The sequence below is a fragment of the Zea mays genome, chromosome 4, assembly GCF_902167145.1.
Source record: "Zea mays cultivar B73 chromosome 4, Zm-B73-REFERENCE-NAM-5.0, whole genome shotgun sequence".
Classification (NCBI taxonomy): domain Eukaryota; kingdom Viridiplantae; phylum Streptophyta; class Magnoliopsida; order Poales; family Poaceae; genus Zea; species Zea mays.
In genome coordinates, this window is record NC_050099.1 from 162155460 (window position 1) to 162170489 (window position 15030).

The window sequence follows — 15030 nt, forward strand, 5'->3', positions numbered from 1 at the left end:
CCCACCACAGGCAGCTGACTGGGGGAGGTCGCTAGCCTAATCCTCGAACTCGTCGAAGTCTAGAACTCGTTGAGATCCGCCTCGACGAATTCTTCTTTACCTGAGCATAGATTGCACCAAAGGCAACCTGGTGTTTTGTGAAAGCAAGGGTGAGTACACATCAACGTACTCAGCAAATGTCCCGTTTGGCTGTAGTGGACTAGCTTTATGTGGGGTTAAGTCAAGCAGTTGCTTTTAGTTGGTCAAGTTATTATTACTAGTAGGAAGCCAGGTTTTAGCATTAACCCAAGTTCTTAACCCAAAGTACCTTTTCCAAATGGAAAGAATACCACTTATCATTACCATAATCATAATCAAAAACCATCATCCTCATCACCACCTGCAAATTAAACCATCTCTGGTCAAAGTATCTCTAATCAAAGAGGATCCCAAGGCTGCTCTTAACCGTGAGCACGACTGATATATCAGTTTCATTACCCTCTGCAGAGGTCGCACACTTTACCCATGAGCCGTGATTCCCGTTTTGCCCAGGGATCATGACTCCCCATTGATCACTTCCTAGGTGGTCCGGCAGGGTATCACTACGTAGCTTTTACAAAGATTCCCTAGAGGTCATAGCCGCCCATTAGGTTTCTCCAGTTTGATAAACACAGTACCTCTCCCCGAAGAGGGGTGACTAACAAAAGCAAAACGAAAGAACCTCGGCACCCAGCCTCGGCAGAGCAAGCACTGTGCCTGGACCCCATTGACGGCACGACGGCGAAGCAACTACACCTCTAGTTCCTCTAATTAATTAGCTAAGGGCCTCCCATTTCACCCTCATGGTTGCACTGTTATCCCGGGTGGTCTCTCAACGAACAGGTCCTTACGGAGAGGTACTCGGGAAACAGCCCGAGTCCCCTTAAATGCCACAAGTATATCATCATATCCAGAATAAAATCATAGTATCATCATTGTATCTCATCATGTTCATTGATTAAAGTAAAGTGCTAGCATGTAGCTAACCATAGTGACCCAAAAGGTAAATCAAGGACAAGGTAAATAGAAAGCTAGTAAATCCTTAGGTTGTTCATAGTATGCGGGACAGTGTATTATAAAGTAAATGGGACATAATGGGTCAGAGGACACTTGCCTTCACCAAACAGATGCTCAGGGTCTTCGATCTCGTAGGACTCGAAGAGCTTGATCTTAGGACCGATGGTTCACCAAATCTTGATCGTCGATTCCTCGAAGCTTGGGAATAGATTGCAATCTATTCGCGACGCGCAGCGAATACGAACAGACATAGACAAACAAACATATACTGGCATAAGAACATTACACCATACAATGGAAACCATTATGAAAACGTGTACTATGAAATAGAGATCGCTTCTACAGTCACGCGAGGAAATAAACACTAAAATCGAAACTATGGTTGAGACGGTATGGTTGTCAGAAGGTTTGCATAATAAACGTGTAATCTATGTTCTAGGCCGATTCTAATTAATATAGATCGTTTACGGAGGATACTCTAAAGAAATATCTAATGTGGCATTAATAGGGATTGTAATTTGATCGGAAACCACATTTTTAAACTGGTCAGATTATATTTATGAACACGATGCATAGGACTCACTATATTTAAACATATACTAAATTTATAAACGACACGACATACGGGTACCACTAAATTATATTGTTTTATATTAATCAAATATTGAATATAACGTCTAAGTCGACATAATCGCTTAACAGGTTCGATCGAACTATTATTTTAACTAACCGGCGCTAAACAAGAAATTAATTATTTAACATGAACAATGCGGCAAAACGATTTTATCAAAGCGTCTGAATAGCAATTTATGTGAGCGGCGACGCGAGCGAACAGTGTGAATTAGCACGCGAAACAACCCTGCGGCATGCGCGAAGGGGCACACGGACAACGCGCACGACAACACGTGACCATGTGCGACTAACGCGTGACGACGCGCGCGAACAGCACGCGAACCAGATGAGTGGCATAAACGCGCGAACGAACGACGACGAAGTACAAGCAGCACGCGAATGGCACGCGAAACAGCGTGCCATCGCATGCGGAACAGGCCACGCGATAGACGGAGAAAAACTAATTAGATGTCGTGCTTAAACTAAACAAGTATTAAATAAATAAAAAGCATTTAAGCTAATATTAACCATGTTAATGTTTATTATCAAAGCGCAAGTTGAACACTACACTTTTAATCTAATCAGAATATTGATCTAACAATTATTAGTCGAGCAAACCTTAAGTTAACTATTTAGAATACGCGAACCTACAAATTATCATTATTAACATAAGTATTTATAGGCGAAAATAATTATTATCACACGCAGACACCGCGCAACATACGTGATCGACACATGAGATACGCGTGACACGCGAACCAGACGCGCGACACGAGCGCGCGAAGGAATGTCGACGACGCGCAAACGGCGCGCGAATAATATGCGACGACGCACAAACACACGCGACTTAGCGCGAGGACAACGTGCGGCGATGCGCACGATCCGCACGCGCGATCCAGCACGCCCTCGCGCGCGGAACAGCATGCACGATATACGAGAAATACTTAAACAGATGTCGCGCATACACTAAGCGAGTATTAATTCAAAATGTTTGAGTTGGCATTAATCAATTTAACACATATTTGTAAAGCACAAGTTAGAACTATACATTAGTTTTAATTGGAAAGTCATTTTTTTAACCACTATCGAATGAACAAATTATTAATTACTTAAGATCCGCGACATACAAAAATAATGTTACTAATACGAAATTGAAGTTATTACGAAGTTAACGCGACTGGAACGAGTCGTGACGGGTTTACGACGCAATTTATATTGAATAGATATCATCTCTCGAATTTAAATTATGTGGCGCGATTGTATTGGTCAAAGCGAAGCCACACGAAGGGTCACATGGATCTCAGCCACAACTAGTCAAAATGAGTGGGATCAAATGTGGCTAGCATCTCCCCAAATCCCAACTGCACGGTTGGCTTCTTCTCATCTCCTTCTTCCCAATCGCACAAACACAGCAGAGCTTCTTCTTCCACGGACGGAGCAGAGAACAGAGGGAGTGGAGGCCGGCTAGCAGGGATCTCGCTGGGGCCATGGGCCATGGCCCGCGCTGGCTGCAGGGGTGAGCTCGGTCGGCCGCTGGCCGCTGGCCGCGAGCCGCTGGTCGCCGGCCGCGCACCGCGAGCTGCGTCAGGCCACGCCCAGCAGGGGCGAGCGCGCGCCACGCTGGCCAGGTGCGGGGCTGCCAAGCTCCAGGGGCTCGGTCGCGGACCTGCCTACGCGGGCACTGGTCGTCGCGTTCGCCGATCCGCAGGAGCACAGGGCGCGAGGGAGGGAACAGTGGGGGAGGGGGCGTGTCGTGCAGGGAGAGAGGGCGTCGCCAGGGCTAGCCCGACGCCGGTGCTCTAGGCCGGGGGCTGGGAGCGGGCCGGCTAGCAGGGGAGAAGAAAGTCGGCCGCGCCCAGGGAGCAGGCCAAGGACGGAGCAACGACGCCATTAGAGGAAAGATCGATCCGCAGAGGAACTCAACATGCATTGGACTGGCTGCCATTGAAGAAAAGAGAGAGGTATGGGGAGAGAGGGGAGGGATTCCCGTCGGCAGGGGGTGGGGTGAGCAGCGCAAGGGCACGCCGACCATGGAGGCTGTGCCTCGGGAGGGGCCGGGCTCGCCTGCGCGCAATGGAGAAGAGGAGGGACGAGGGGACCATGGCCAGGGGCCTACGACGCAGCACCGCAGCACGCTAAGGGGAGAGAACGTTGAAGGGAGGGAGAAGGAGAGACTCACCTGCAGCCGGTAACCGCAGAGACGAGCTGCCTGCCCTGTGGATCTGGGGAAAGACAGGAGGGGTGGCGAGGAGGGTGTGTGCGTATATATAGAGGAGTGGTGCGGCAAGGTGATTGCGCGCCCGACGCGCGGGGCGTTACGCGACGGGGCGAGGTAAAATGAGGTGACCGCGACCGAGCGAAAAGGACAATTGCGCGAGACAGTGTAAGATAGACTGACTTAGGCGGGTTTAGATAAAATTAGACGAAGACGGTCAGAGTTGACCTGCGACCCGAAATAACGAGGATAGCCGACGCGGGCAGCATGGTGTTCGTGAGAAGACGCGATTCGGTGATCTCGCGAAAAAAAAGTAAGAGGTTTGGAACAGGTTCGACGAGTGGAAGAAATATATATATTATCGTGTTTCCAAGATTTTTTTGTAGTTTTCGCAAATACTAAAATTTAGGTATTTAATTAATATTAGAAACACTAAAACTCATATTTTAGTACTCGAAGAAACGTTTCGAAGGTTCCCGAAAATTCTGGAAACATGCTCAAGATAATTCGTTACAGTTCGAAAAACCTTTGCACTCATAAACACTATGCAACGACATGAATACAACAATAAAAGTTTCTCTAGGATTTTATTTTACTACGCCAAAAACGCATATATATAATAAAATTAATATCCATTATTTTGAAACAACAAAGAGAGAAGAAAAGCAAGTGATTTAGAGGGTAACACCTGAATTTGGTGGATATTAGAAAAGAAATTTTATACCCCCAAATTCAGGGTGTTACAAACCCCCATCAGCACAAAGCTGCAAAGGCCTGATGGGCGCAATTCCGGTTAAGGCTTCGTCCACTCAAGGGACACGATCTCGCCTCGCCCGAGCCTAGCCTCGGGCAGGAACGGAAGACCAAGGCAGATTCACGCCTCGCCCGAGGGTCTCCTCAAGCAACGGGCGCACCTTCGACTCGCCCAAGGCCCAGCTCGGGCAGGCTTCACGGAGAAGCAACCTTGGCCAGATCGCCTCGCCAGCTGACCGGATCGCAGGAGCATTCAATGCAAGGATCGCCTGACACCTTATCCTGACGCGCGCTTTCCAGTCGACAAGGCCGAAGTGACCGCCGTCACTTCGCCCCTCCACTGACTGACCTGACAGGAAAACAGCGCCGCCTGCGCTGCTCCGACTGCTGTGCCACCCGCCAGGGTGAGGCTGACAGCAACCAAGTCCAGCCTCGGGTGCCATAGGAATCTCCGCCTCGCCCGACCCCAGGGCTCGGACTCGACCTCGCCTCGGACAACGATCTCCGCCTCGCCCGACCCCCGGGCTCGGACTCAGCCTCAACTCCGGAAGACGGTCTCCGCCTCGCCCGACCCCAGGGCTCGGACTCGACCTCGACTCCGGAAGAAGGTCTCCGCCTCGCCCGACCCTCGGGGCTCGGACTCAGCCTCGACCTCGGAGGAGTCACCACCTCGCTCGGGCCGACCACGCCACAAGGGGAGGCCATCATTACCCTACCCCTAGCTAGCCCAGGCTACGGGGAACAAGACCGACGTCCCATCTGGCTCGCCCCGGGAAAACAAGTAATGATGGCACCCCGCGTGCTCCATGACAACGGTGGTTCTCAGCCTCTTACGGAAGCAAGGATACGTCAGCAAGGATCCAACAGCCCCGACAGCTGTGCTTCTACAGGGCTCAAGCGCTCCTCCGACGGCCATGACGCCACATGAACAGGGCTCCAACACCTCTCCGACAGCCACGTCGGCACGTACATAGGGCTCTAGCTCCTCTCTGCTAGACACGTTAGCACATTGCTAAACCCCCCGTTGTACACCTGGACCCTCTCCTTACACCTATAAAAGGAAGGTCCAGGGCTCTCATACGAAAGAGGTGGCCGCGCGTGAGAACGGGCAGCCTAACGCCCCCCATCTCTCTCTCTCCCTCGCGAACGCTTGTAACCCCCTACTGCAAGGGCATCCGCCCTAGGCGCAGGACAACACGAGGTCGCGGGTTTCCCCTTACTGTTTTCCCCCTTGTGTCTCCGTCTCGCGTCGACCCATCTAGGCTGGGACACGCAACGACAATTTACTCGTCGATCCAGGGACCCCCCGGGGTCGAAACGCCGACAACTGAGATTATCAATTTTCTGATCCTCATCAGGAATATCTTTGGAAATCTCAAGGTTGGGTTCAGAAAGTTTGGCGGACTCTTTGCCTTGAGAAGAAGACTCCCCTATTTTGGGATTAGGAGTAAGATCAGCCTCAAAGGTTTCTTCTTCCACATTTTTGGGTTTTTTCCCAGATTTATCAAATAATGGGTTATTGGTCCCATGAATTTGAACAGAAGCTCTCTTGCCCAGATTCACAGAATCATCATTCCAACCCTCATCACAGATTGATTCAATTCTAAAGAAGATATCATACAGGAAGGGTTTGACTGCCACTTCCATCACAGGGGGAATCATAGCAACACTTTTTATGTGGATTTTAAATCTCACAATGTCATCAGAGTCCAAGGACATGAGGTCAACTTCCTCAACAGCACCAATCATTGAACCAATTTTGCAAATCGACTGATAATTTTGCAGTTCCTCAGGGACATTCTCAGCAATAACCCACACAGTATGGAGTCTAGATTTGGGCTTGGCCCGAGAACTCCAAGGTACAACAACAATCTTGGCACCAGACATCTTCATCTTAAGCTCAGGGAAACTTATCATTTCATCAAGCCGTTCTTCCGAGGGGAATTGCATCAAAAACCCAGAATGACATTTAGTAGCCTTCCACATCTTACCCCAAGGGAAATGGAACCCAAAATCTCTTTCAAGATCTTCAGCCGAAACTAAACCCTCAATCACTTTAACCAGACCGATGAAAACCCTTTTTGGTTTTTTGGTCAATGGTTTAGCGAAATGAGACAAGTAAAACCCTAATCCATCTGCAGCCATACCAACTATGGGCATGGTGGGTTTGTTTTGCTTAGGCAGAACACATCGAGATGTAACATGAGTCTCCTTACGGCAAATATCACACCACAATGCGTTAAAACAATTTCTAGCATGATGCCCTTCGACACCACATTTCTGACAGAAAGCAGGACGAACAAGATCGACATCTTTCTTCAGAGGTAAAGGAGAAACGATAGGGTTACCTGTTTGAATTCCCTCGCCGGGGGAAGGGGACAACAGACCCTCTTGTTGCTCAGCTTTACCGGGTGTAGGTTTCAACTTCCAACTGAGGTTTCTTGCCCTGTTCCAAGATTGAGGCCCCTGTGGATTCTCTTTAGGACCCAATCGATCCCACTGGGGGTTCCGAGGGTTCTTGCCCTTCGGATCCATCGCAGAGTTTTTTGAAGGGCTTCAGAACCATCGGAACCCAGACGAGGCCACTCCTCTTCAACCACCGGCGGGCGAAAGGACGAAACACACCACCCTCCGTTAAAACTAGACCTCGCCGAGACCGGGAGCGACCAGAGATGCGAGAGGAAAGCGGTGCAATGGGGAAACGAGTGCGAACCGATGAAATCCAAGGGAAACCCTAACCTGGAAGTAGGGTTTTCCGGCGGAGAAGACAGCGGGGGAGACGACTCGCGCGTGGAGAAGCGAGACCGAGTAGGGATCGGCGACACCCCCGGGCTCCACCCGACCCAAGACAATCGCGGATCCGAGGGCCGTATCACAGCTTGAGACGGGGCACTGTAGCCCTGGGCCAGGAGACGACGCGGGAAACCGGCCCAGCATCAGATACCCGCGCAGTAGAACACCAAACGCCATCGGAGGGAGAGGGAATGGCACGGGAGGAAGAAGGGCCGGCCCAGGGGACCGAGCGCCATTTTTTTGCTTTGTGCCTCATCAGATCCAATATGTTGTGAACCTTTTGTATGATCACCTTAGACTATCTACAATGGTGTCTTCTAAATTTCACCCCCTATACCAACTTTAAAGTGGACAGGAATCACAATGTTGTCCGACAGCGGGCAACTGATCTAGCTTTGTTCCGACTTGCTGCAGCTACCCCAAGGTAAGCGAGACAAATGAAGTCCAATCTCTTAGAGCTTATATAGTTGAGCAACGAGAACAAATGTAACAGATCATAGAGGGTATGCAAAAATGATTACAAGAGGCTAGCACGCATATTTGTTAAACCAGTTGTCGCAAATTTTACTTCGCACGAGGTTCAAACTAGGGAAAACGTGCGCGATTCATCGGCTACAGATTGGCATGACCAATCAATACCCCCTTCACGGGATACTGATGGACACATATCCTGGACAACCACACCACCTACGAAAATTGGTGGTAAACCCGTCGATCTACACATGACCGGACATTCTGCATGTGAGCACGGACCGTCCAGACCAACAGTGGTCGGCCCTGTTTTAAAACCGAATTATCGATATATGCGCTTGAGCCGCCATGTACTATGCAAACCCTAAACGAACAATTCAGGCTACCTGTGCATAGCGCGGAAAGTCCGAATACATCACTGGACGGTCCGGCCATGCAGTCGGACGGTCCGCGTATTTTGATCGAAAGGTCTGGCGCAGAGTACATAGAACCTAACGATAATGATTATTACTCAACTACACATCTGTCCTAGCAAAACCTCTCGCTGCATCCTACAGTGCCTCAACACCATAATATGACATCCCAGACACGTGGGGGCGAGTACTTTTGCGATCCCCTCCAGAAGCCTAAAAAGGGACAACCAGCCATATGAACCGCATAGGGCAAGCATTAATGCCCCAAAAAACCTAAGCCGGAGGATAGGGAGACAACATAATATCCAAACACCCACACCTGTGTTGGACAAGACGGCTAGTGGGATACTACCGGCCGCCATTGATATAGTAAGGAAGGAGATAGCCGGGACGTTCCGAGATAAGCTCAGAGTTAGCACGATCCCCTAGGGACAGTCATATCAGAGACCCTATGATAGTCGATTTGACTATCACACGTACCCTTAAGGAACTAGGATACCCGAATTCACAAAAGTTTTGGGTGACCAAGGCAAGAGCACGCATGAATACATATGCCAGTTTCTAGCACAATTAGGGGAATTAGACGACACAGAGGTGTTCCGCGTTCATTTAATTTCATTATCCCTAACAGGTACTGCATTCGTTTGGTACGCCACACCGCCTCCTAACTCTATTTTTTCATGGGGGTTTAGAACAAAAAATCCATGATCATTTTTTCTCCGGCGATTATTAGTTAGATCTTGTAGATTTAGTGGCTCTATGACAGTGAAAAGATGAATCGGTTAATGACTACATCCGGAGGTTCCGGGACACAAGAAACTGATGTTTACAAATTCACCAGGCAGAAAAAACAGCTAGCAGGACTAGCATTTAATGAAATATGTTACTATTTAAAAGAAATATTAGGAGGCATTCAATTTTTCATGGTAGCTCAGTTACACCAGAGGGCTTTGGCTTGTGAAAGACGAAGCAAAGATACTGCTAACGTGGTTCGTCACAACGTCCATGTAGTAGAATGTGACCAGAGTAGCTTGGACGACGAATCAAAATAAGTGTACGACGCTGAGATGGTTTGGCCAAAGCAGGCCAAATTTTTTATTTGTTTCTCTTTGCAGTCGGTTCAAAAGAAACGACAAGAAGATGTTAAATTTACATTTAATGTTGGCCAATATGATAAAATATTTGATGAATTACTCAAAAATGGCAACATTAAAATAAATGATACTATTCCATCTGTTGACAAACTCAAGTGTCGTGCTTACTACAAATGGCACAATTCATTTTCTCATGCCACTAATGAATGTAAAGTGTTTCGACGGTAGGTCCAATCGGGCATTAACGAGGGTCGATTGAAATTTCAAGAAATGCATGTGGACACAGAGCCCTTTCCAATTAATATGATCCACTTTTGATTACAAAACAGTTCTGGTTTGACCTAGCACAGCCGATAAGGGCAAGGGCAAGGAGATCATCATCGGCGATACACGAGAGGCCGATGAAAACACCAAAAATTTCTTGTAGGAAAGTGGTGACAGAGAAGACTCATGATGGAGGGAGACATTAAAGATCACCATCACGACCTCCAACATGGGGGCTAGGCGCAGGCAGGCAGTCAGGCGTGGCCCCCTGCTCTACACAACATGGATAGTCCGGCGCGTATGCGTGGACGGTCCGAGACACCGCCGGACAGTCCGAACAGGTCAAGCAAACGGTCCGGCAGTGCCCCGGAGGAGCGACGACCACGTACCTTTAAACCTCGACAACCAGAAATAGGTGCGTAGAAGACAAACACGCTTACGACATCCGGTTGACTAGTCAAAGTCCGCCCGACCTTTGATCAGTTATTATCTAAATATGTGAAAAAGAAGGGCGCAATTGACCGGCCAGCAAAGTGACCTCGCTCACCTACCCAGGAGCGACAACAGGTAAGACTAACTAGGTCATCTCACCAATCGAAATAGTCAGTACATCACAATATCCATTCAAGACCCAATGTACCTACATGGACACCTCCACCCCAATACCCACATGTGCCATATCAGTATGCGTAGCTACCAACACCTTATATCCCTAATCAAATGTGGGGCATGCCACCATAACCATATGTGATGCTACAATACACCGCTTGGGAGGAACCCCAAACTTCTGTATTTGACATGTTGGCGCCTCTAATGCAAGACCATTTAAGTGCACTTCAATCCGGTCACCAGGCGCAGGTCCAACAAGAGTGCCGGACTACTCGGCCACAAAGGCCGACCCATCCGGTAGGGGGCATAGAGATGAAAGGTCTACATGCACCAAAAGAACGATAAAAGGGGACATCATCAAAATAGGCACAACGGATGTCGTCATATAAGGGAATAATGAAGGACCGATGATTTTTGGTAACTCGGCCAAGATAGGCAAGGAAGAAGACACGGGAGCAGCCACAAAACATCTAACCCAAAATACTTCATGCCCCAATGGTGTCCATTGGGACTGACACGATCTCAAAAGCGCAAATTGCAGCGCCGAGAGCAAAGTAAAAGAGGTGGAAAATATATTTAATGATACACATATGCAGCACCCACCACCATAGAACAGGTGGAGACCAAAGCCATCGAAGCAAATCAAATAGCCACAAAAGCAGAGGACAAGACAACAACTACACAGCTCTCTACAGGTACGGTAGACAGTCCCGTTGTTGAATCCGGACCGTTGGCATCCGTCGCAGACCTTCCGACCCTTGAATCCAGACCATACACGCTTTGCCAGAATGCCTCCGACGACGCGCCAACACCTATGGAGGAAGATAACATCGAGGTGGACGACCTAGGAGAGAATTTGGTCGACTATGGAGCCTCGCTAGAGCACCCAGGTATGGATGTAAATGTGATTATGTTCCCAGTCGATTGCACTATTGTCGGTGATGATAAACTTGTCATTGCTCAATTTGATTTTGGTGCTAAAGAAGCCGCCTTCACTAAGCCAAAAGAATAGGTCAACCACTTAAACCCGCTCTTTTGTGTGTGGTCATATCGATGGAATATCGATTGCTAGATGTTGGTAAACGGTGGAGCGGCCATGAATTTAATGCCTTACTCATTGTACGGAAAATTAGGGAAGCAAGATGACGAACTAGACAAGACTAACATGACGCTCAGTGGTGTTGGATCGATAGTTCGATTAAGGCCAAGGGATTCATGTTCGTTGAATTAACCACCGAGACCAAGACCCTTGCTGCTGCTTTCTTCGTCGCCGACGTAGAAGGACATTATAGTCTAATCTTAGGTAGAGATTGGATCCATACAAATCAATGTGTACCTTCAACTTTACATCAAATGTTGTTGCAATGGGTAAGCGATGATATAGAATAAGTACATGCTAATGCATCGGCTTGCATTGTCATGGTTGATGCCTCTATACTTTGGACCTATGAGACTGTCACATATCTTACAGGAGTTGAATTTTCTGATTATCAATTCATAAGTATAGATAGGAAAGGCTTCATTCATGTAATGCTAGAGCCGATGGAGAATCGGCTAAATCCTAAGCAAAGGTTAAAAATGAGTACATCCAAAGAGAGCATACCCAAGGTCGTGGAGAGTCCGGTCCCCGAGGCCGGACGGTTCGAGGTAGAACAGGAAGAGTCGCAGGGCTCAGCCCTTATTGCGGACAGTCCGGCCCTCTCCTGGACGGTCCAACCTCTAAGGCCGGGCAGTCCCGCTGCTGCCAGAGACTGCCGCAGCATGAGTCCGGTGTCGTGGACAGTTTGGCCTCTCAGACCGAATTCTCTGTAGCCGCGTAGAGAACATCTAACTCCTATAGAGTGAGCATAATTGATGTAATTAGGGATCTCGACAAGTTAGGAGATGAACTTACATCGACCGATCCTTTTGAGGAGATTGACACTGGAGATGGTAAAACTACAAGGCCGACTTTTATAATAAGACCCTGGAAGCCGATCCTAGAGATGAAATTATCGGTTTATTAAAAAATATTTTGATTGTTTTGCTTGGAGTTACACCGAGATGTCAGGGTTAAACCGAGAGATAGTGGAGCATCGGTTGTCTATTATGTCCTGTTTTAGGGCCTTCAAGCAGAGACCAAGATCATTTCGTCCAGACTTACTCCACAGGATTAAGGACAAAATTCACCGACTCTTAGAAGGTAATTTTATTAGAACTTATAGATACACAGAGTGGGTCTCTAATATTGTGTCGATGGAGAAGGAGTCTGGTAAGCTTAGAGTGTGTATTGATTTCCACAATTTAAATAGAGCAACTCCTAAAGATGAATACCCTATGCCTATAGCTGACATGTTAATTCATAATGTATCACGAAATAGAGTTATTAGCTTTCTTGATGGTAATGCCGGATATAATCAAATATTTATGGCCGAGGAAGATGCGTCTAAAACAATCTTTATATGTTTAGACTTTATTGGTTTATTTGAGTGGGTTGTCACGACATTCGATATAAAAATGTCGGTGTAACTTATCAGAGAGCTATGAACTTGATCTTTCACGAGTTGTTGTGAAACACTATGAAAGTTTACATTGATGATATTATGGTCAAATCGACTGAATTTGGTTCTCAATTTCCGCAAAGTATTTGAAAATTAACCCGTGTAAATGTAATTTTAGAGTTTCGACTGTTAAGTTATTAGATTTCATCATTCATGAACATAATATAGAGATAGATCCCAGCCGATTTAAGTCAATTCGGAATATGGGAGTTCCAACATGTAAACTTGAGGTGCAGAATTACTCGGCAAAGTAAATTATTTATGAAAGTTTATTTCTAACTTAGTCAGGAAGATCGATGCTTTCATTTATATTCTTCGGCTTAAAAATGATGCTGGCAGAACAGCAGTAAGCATTTGATATTATTAAAACTTTTGCATAAGTTTATTTATAATTTGTGAACACAATAGCTAGCTCTTAGGGTGAAAAAACAAACAAAACCTAGCTCGTGGTACCTATCTTTGGGTGATGCAGCCAAGTCAAAACATACGACGCCATGGAAATGGAGCTGTATGCCAGAGCACAAGGCACCTCTAGGCTGGCATGCCAGATTTAACCGCATGCTTTGTCCTCGCCAGCCCTCCCTTGGCAACGAACGAAGGAAGCCAGGTACGAGTTCGTTAATGAACCGCCATACCGTTGCCTTCTCGAGTGTGGATGTGGTTTAAAACCGAGAGCCCCTCCGCCTCTCCTCTCTCCAAGCCCCAGCTGCCATCCTGCGCCTCCATTTGCGGTGTGACAGCTCCTGGACCGGCCCGCCGCGCGCGCGTGCCGTACGTTGCCAGGGACGACGCCGGCCGGCCGGCCGATGGAGTTCACGTCGTCGTCCTACTTCCACGCCTCCGGCAACCCCGACTTCGCGGCGGTGTTCTCCGACGGCGGCGGCAGCGCGCAGGCCCACCGGCCACGGCGCTCCACCGACGACGGCACGAAGGCGGAGGACGGCAGGAGCCCCACCACGGCGAGGCGGCCGCCGTCCGCGTTCTGCGTCCCCGACACGGAGGCGGAGGAGCCCAACAGCTTCCTGGACGAGTGCACCCTCTGCCGCAAGGCGCTCTGCGGCGACATCTTCATGTACAGGTCGGTTTCGGTTTGCGTGTACTGAATGATATTGCGCCGATAAAGGAGACGATTAGTATTAACGAACGCTGCGTGTGCGTGCGTATGCCGCCTCGGTCGGGTTCGGATGGAGCAGAGGGGACACGCCGTTCTGCAGCGACGACTGCAGGAGGGAGCAGATCGAGATGGACCGCATAAGGCACCGCAGGAAGAAGCAGCACGCCCTGATACAGCAGCAGCTGCAGCTGCAGCAGCAGCAGCAGGCGGCGGCCGCGGCGATGGCGCAGAAGGACCAGCGTGCCCAGCGCCGGCAGCTTCAGCCACAGCACTAGACGGAGCTCACGGAAGCTTCACACACACAAACCGGTCCCAACGTACCCAAGGATGGCGAATGAATTGTTGCACGTTCGTAGTAGAGACAAGGATTCTCCTCGTAAGGAAGGACCAAGTAGCCACCACGACCCTTGTTTGCGTCTGTATCCGACGCGAAACAACGAAGTGCGCGCGGAGGCTTTTCCGTGTCCTGCAACTATATTAGCAATCCAAGACTTGCTCGGTTTTTGTTTGGCTCCTGATTAAAAACGGAGCCCTCTTGGAGGCTTGGAGCCACTAATTGAGGTCTTTTCTCTATCAATCGAGTCCTTGCTCCTTGTACTTTTATTTAAGGTTATTTAAATGTTTGCATGCATTTTTTGTCCTCAAAAAATTGGCAAAAGATATGCGATTGCGTTACGAAGGCCACGTTTGCAACAACTTCGTTACTAGTTCATGAGTTATTTGAAGATACGTTTTTTTTTGTCAAACATGTCTTTTTAAAGAACAGCTTCACCTATAAATTAAACTAATTAAATCGTGCTCTCACATGAAAATACGGTGAGATAAAGCTAAGACTGGTTGCAACGCTTCACTCTACATCTCCCCTCCTCTAATCCTGTAGCAATTTAGGGTCACAGCAACGGTGCAGCGCCTGCCTCTACGGAGCCCCCTACCGAGGGGAGCGCTTCTCTCTCCCTCCACTTCTGGCGGTTCACTGTTCATGCGCCCTTGCACTGTTTGGCACTGTGTTGTGGGTCCGTGATGAATTATTAGTGAATGAAAAATTGATAGTGGATAAAAAGTAGGTATAGAAAATGATATTTTATGGTTGTAGTGGGGTATAGGGAGAGTATTTAGG

The 15030-nt window shown here is 48.3% G+C and overlaps 1 protein-coding gene across 1 annotated transcript; it reads left to right on the forward strand.

Moving 5' to 3' along the window:
• The first annotated feature begins 13388 nt into the window (after window positions 1-13388).
• On the forward strand, window positions 13389-14415 carry LOC103653929 (uncharacterized). Its single transcript, XM_008680729.3, has 2 exons — window positions 13389-13877; window positions 13993-14415. Exons 1-2 carry the CDS (start codon window positions 13606-13608, stop codon window positions 14186-14188), a joined length of 468 nt encoding a protein of 155 aa, XP_008678951.1. The 5' UTR covers window positions 13389-13605; the 3' UTR covers window positions 14189-14415.
• The last annotated feature ends 615 nt before the right edge of the window (window positions 14416-15030 follow it).

Bases quoted from the DNA above. Each gene is read 5' to 3' on its own strand.
- LOC103653929 (XM_008680729.3), top strand. From the start codon at position 13,606: ATGGAGTTCACGTCGTCGTCCTACTTCCACGCCTCCGGCAACCCCGAC. The intron at 13,878-13,992 runs GTCGGTTTCGGT...CGGATGGAGCAG, and splicing joins GGCGACATCTTCATGTACAG to AGGGGACACGCCGTTCTGCA.